We start from the raw sequence: 5,646 nt of genomic DNA on the forward strand, positions 1-5,646 counted from the left end.
TGATACAGATTTGAGAGGGAAATCTACTTTTTTTTTTAAATAAAACAAAAAACTTTCTAGGGGTTTTGCTTTCGGTTAAAGTTGAAGACAGATATCAAATAATTCAAAGATTCCAAACCCATCAAATAATTCAACGACACAAACTCCTCCTTATAATGATCTCCATCTTTCTTCCATATTCGTTCATTTCAACACCCAAAAACCCTAGAGTTTACTTACACTACAATGGCTTTAGACACCCATGGCCAGCAGCAGAATCTGATCAAACCACCCCATGTTGCCATTGTCCCAACTCCAGGCATAGGCCATCTCACTCCCCTCGTTGAGCTAGCCAAATTACTCCTCGTCCATCATAACTTCACCTTCACGTTCATCATCCCAAACGACGGGTTGCATTTGGCACCCCAAAAGAAACTCCTTGAAGCCCTCGACCCTCAAGCCATATCCTACATCTTCCTCCCTCCTGTGAGCTTCGATGACCTCCCTAACGACGTTATGGTCGAAATAAAAATGGCCCTCACCTTGACTCGGTCCCTCTCTGCTCTGCGCGACGAACTTATAGTACTAACCGAGTCAACTCGTCTAGTGGCACTTGTCATTGATCTTTTTGGTACCGATGCCTTTGATGTGGCCAATGAACTCCACGTGTCCCCTTACATATTTTTCACTACTGCAGCCTTGAGTTTGTCGCTTATATTTCATTTTCCACACCTTCACGAGACCACTACTTGTGAGTATAGGGACTTGCCTGAACCGATCCAACTTCCGGGTTGTGTTCCCCTTCACGGTCGGGATCTTACGGACCCGGTTCAAGACCGGTCCAATGAGGCCTATAATGTGGTGGTTCGGATGTGCAAGAAGCATAGGTCGGCTGCTGGGATTATGGTCAATAGCTTTGTAGACTTGGAACCGGGTGCTTTCAAGGCTTTCAAGGAACAAGGACAAGGTCTTCCACCGGTTTACCCTGTTGGACCAGTGATAAAAATGGGTTCAGTAGATGGGTTTGAAGGGAATGAGTGTTTGAAGTGGCTTGATAAGCAACCCAATGAGTCAGTGTTGTTTGTTTCATTTGGGAGTGGGGGAACTTTCTCACAAGAGCAAATGACTGAATTAGCCTTGGGACTTGAATTGAGTGGGCAGAGGTTTATTTGGGTTGTTAAGAGCCCAAATGAGACAGCTAAAAATGCAAATTATTTTAGTGTCCAAAGCTGTGAGGACCCTTCTGGTTTTTTACCACATGGGTTTTTGGAGAGGACGAAAGAGGTAGGCCTAGTGGTCCCATCTTGGGCCCCACAAGTCCAAGTGCTGAGTCACCAATCAACGGGTGGGTTTTTGACTCATTGTGGATGGAACTCAACATTGGAGAGCATTGTGCATGGTGTCCCTTTGATTGCTTGGCCACTCTATGCAGAGCAAAGGATGAATAGGGTGCTCCTTGTTGATGGTTTGAAGGTTGCTTTGGGTGTTAAATTGAATGATAAGGGGATAGTGGAGAGCCAAGATATCGCTAAGTATGTTAGGGGCCTAATTGAAGGTGATGAAGGGAAATTGCTAAGGAACAAGATGAAAGGGTATAAAGAGGCAGCCAAATTGGCTTTAAGTCAAGAAGGGTCTTCTACCAAGTCACTTGCTGAGGTGGCTCAGGTATGGAAGAGCCTCAACACCTAATAATCCTAAAATGTCTCGATTATTGCTTTCATAATAATGATGAGTTTATACTTCAGGGATGTAAACTCATGTTGTATTTGAATTCAGAGATGTAGGTCAGTAGCTTGAGAATTTGATTCGAGATACTTCACTATAATCCCTAATTTTAATATAACAAAGTTATTTATGCATGTACACGAGATCCTGTGTTCAAATTTCCCTCTTTTAATATTGATTATATAAAAATAGAATAAAGTGAACTCATTATCGCTTAAATAATCAAATGACTATCATAAAAAAGCAAATCATTCATCAGTATGAGTGCCAAAGTACATACTGTTTTTTTTTTTTTATAAAAAAGAAAAAGAAAATAAAGTACATACTATTAACAAGTAATATTACAGGGTATATATCATTTATGAAATTAATGAAGACACTAGAAAAGGGTCAAATAATATGCATGATGTGAGTGGTGATGTCGAATGATACACGAAATGACAAATACAAAAGCAAAAGCAAAAGCTAAAGTTACATAAGTAAATCAGATCTTTTCTTCTTCTATTGATAAGTAAAATATATGTTTAAAATATACTAATCACATTTATTATTTGCCAAACATTATTTATTAAATCACTAAATCAGTGAATAACGTGACCTAGTTTATGTCTTAAAAAGTTCATAAATAAAACAATGAAAAGACAAAGAAAGCCACCCATTCTCAGTCGTCAGCCCCACGACCTTATCACCACCACCACCAACGTTCTTTCTCAACATGAAAATGCTTCAACACCCTCCTCCTCTTCTTCTAGCCACCGACCGACAGACAGTGATCTCAATCTTCATTAAGTACCTTCTCAAACCACCAAACCCAAGTACACTTTTCTTTCTTCTTCCATTTTAACACCAAAAGCTTCACAGTTTTGATTTGACCGCCATGGAATTGGACAACCACCACCACTACAAACTGATCAAGCCACCCCACGTCGCCATTGTCCCTACCCCAGGCATAGGCCACCTCATCCCCCCTCGTCGAACTAGCCAAACGACTCGTCGTCCACCATAGCTTCACCTTCACATTCATCATCCCAAACGGCGGGTCGCACGTGGAACCTCAAAAGAAAGTCCTTGAAGCCCTAGATCCCCAAGCCATATCACAATCTCCTCCCTCCTGTGAGCTTCCATGACCTCCCTGAAGACGTTATGGTCGAAACCAAAATCTCCCTCACCTTGACTCGGTCCTTCTCGGCTCTACGCAACTCGTTTAAGGTCCTGGCCGAGTCAACTCGGCTAGTGGCACTTCTTGTTGATCTGACATAATATATCCATGATATTTGAGTTAATCGTTTTATTAGTCCATGAATTTAGACCTGATTTGCATTTGAGTACCTCAATTTCTAAAATGGTTCCTGTGGTCCTTTAACTTTAGTTCGGACAAATTGTCCTACTGTCAATTTTGTTAACTTTTTTGTTAAGTGCAAGGACAAAATGGTATTTTTGTATCAAAATAAATTAAATATGAATAAAAAATTTAAAAAACTAAAAAATTAAAATTAAACTCTCTCTCTCCATCTATCTCGATTTCTACTCCTCTCTAAACTTGATTTTTTTTTTGGTGGTTTTTTATTTGATTTTCTTTTATTGTTATTTTAAAGATATGATTTTTTATTCATTTTTTTTGGTTTTAATATAAAAATACCATTTTGCCCCTATATTTAACAGAAAAAGTTAACAAAATTGACGGCAGGACCATTTGTCCAAACGAAACTAAAGTTAAAGGACCACGGGAACTATTTTGAAAATTAAGGTATTCAAATGTAAATCGGGTCAAAATTCAGGAACTAATAAATGATTTACCCTTTACAGAATTGTACTTAGTTACGAAATAGTAACTAGACAAAACCTATTTGCCAAATATCATATTGGAAGAAATTGACGATAGAGATGCAGTGGGTGAAATGTATCTATCGAATGTATCTTTATCATCAATTGTGATGAAAGCGGTTGGAATACTTGTCCTTATTCAGTTAAGGACCCAATTAGAGCATGATGATGGTGATAAAAAATATAATAGTAACAAATATTAATAATTTATTAACGGAATTTATTACGGAGAATGAAATGGAATAATTATAGTGGGACAACGTGATATAACTCGTATACGTGATATATAATATAAACAAATATTTATTAATATTATACACTTTTAATCTTAACGTTATATTATAGCACATTATCATAAAATTTTGTTCGAGTACCACACAATAATTTCTTTACTGGTGAGTATCACATACCTCCATGTGTCCAAAACCAGTTGTGCATATTGGTAAAATGTCGGTTAAAATGGCAATTCTGAGGCACCACAGAATTTTCCATTGGGACCAAGTTGTTTTTGTAGAAGGCCATTATTGACAAAAATCTAGGTCAGTAAGCCTCTTAAATTTTTGACCAGTGACCTATCAGGATCAGTGTCCTCCTCATCAAATACATGACAAAGTGAGTAAATGAGCTATAATTTGGGCCACGTACGAACTTCAAAACTTCAAAATTTCAAAACCCAACAAACAAAAATCAATTAATTCTCACTATGAAGAAAATTTTGTATGTAAAAAGAAATCAATGAAGAAAGTCATTTTAGTCCTTCCCCTTGGGATCTAATCTCCCCCAAAATTGGTCAATTTGCAACAAGATTGGGCTTTTCATGATGTCCAAAACTCGACCCAAAAAGAAATAAATTGCTTTTTGGAAACTCTTTATCTTTTGGTTCCTCCAACATAACCTAATAATAGGCAGCATTTGAGGAAGAACAGAGAAAAGCCTATACGTCCTTTTCTAGGCTTTGGAGTCGTGTTCTTGAAAAGGACTTGAGGGTTAATTTGTCATATCAAACATGATTGTATTTGAAATTAGAGATGTAAAGTCGGCAGATTAGAGACCAATTCAATACTTATCATGTGGTTATACTATCGTAGCATTCTATAATTTTTCAATTTTTAAGGCCATATATGTATTGATTTAGGAAAGACTTGTGAAATTCTAAAAAACAATTGTAGATTTTGTTTAAAATCAACTAAAACTGTGACATACTTACATTTTTAATGGAGCCAAGAAAAGAATTAGTAGAGTTTACTAACTACGTTATGAATTTAAACCAAAAAGTAAACAAATCTCGCGTTTTTCACGTATTCCTAATTGGATTTAAGCAAATTGATGTGAGAGAGTGAAAAGTATATTAAGATTTGTATGCTTTTATAATGTTTGAAAGTCATATGTTCTTTCAATAATACAAAGGACACAAAAGTTTTTTATTAATCACCAAATAATGGTAGGTAATCACTTTTATTAACGAGTAATCTTAAATAGTATCTATATCATACAATGAACAACAACAACAACAACAAAAAAAGCTCATTCGATCACACACTAAAGCCAGTAGAAAATGGTCATACAATGTAGCAAATTAAATGGTTGTCTTCCTTAATTAAAATTGGAAATTTGTAATGAAGATGAAAGTAGACCCCTATATATATATACTGAACAATGATACATAGTTTACGTGCGCATGATGTGAGTGGTGATGTCAGATTTGAGAGGAAAATCTACTTTTTATATTAAAATAAAAACTTTCTAGGGGTTTTGCTTTTGGTTAAAGTTGAAGATATCAAAGCAAAAAGAGACACAAAAAGCCACGCAGTCTCTGTCATTAGCCCATGACCTTATCATCCCACCAAAGATTCCACAAACCCATCAAATACTTCAACAACACAAACTACTCCTTATAATGATCTCCATCTTTCTTCCATATCCCTTCATTTCAACACCCAAAAACCCTAGAGTTTACTTACACTACAATGGCTTTAGACACCCATGGCCAGCAGCAGAATCTGATCAAGCCACCCCATGTTGCCATTGTCCCAACTCCAGGCATAGGCCATCTCACTCCCTCGTTGAGCTAGCTAAATTACTCTCTTCATCATACTTTACCATCACTTTCATCATCCC

The 5,646-nt window shown here is 36.9% G+C and overlaps 1 protein-coding gene across 1 annotated transcript; it reads left to right on the forward strand.

Moving 5' to 3' along the window:
• The first annotated feature begins 111 nt into the window (after window positions 1-111).
• On the forward strand, window positions 112-1,847 carry LOC18787773 (hydroquinone glucosyltransferase). Its single transcript, XM_007221175.2, has one exon. It carries the CDS (start codon window positions 226-228, stop codon window positions 1,666-1,668), a length of 1,443 nt encoding a protein of 480 aa, XP_007221237.1. The 5' UTR covers window positions 112-225; the 3' UTR covers window positions 1,669-1,847.
• Window positions 1,848-5,646: the final 3,799 nt, after the last annotated feature.

This window comes from Prunus persica, unplaced genomic scaffold, assembly GCF_000346465.2.
Source record: "Prunus persica cultivar Lovell unplaced genomic scaffold, Prunus_persica_NCBIv2 scaffold_151, whole genome shotgun sequence".
NCBI classification, from domain to species: Eukaryota; Viridiplantae; Streptophyta; class Magnoliopsida; order Rosales; family Rosaceae; genus Prunus; species Prunus persica.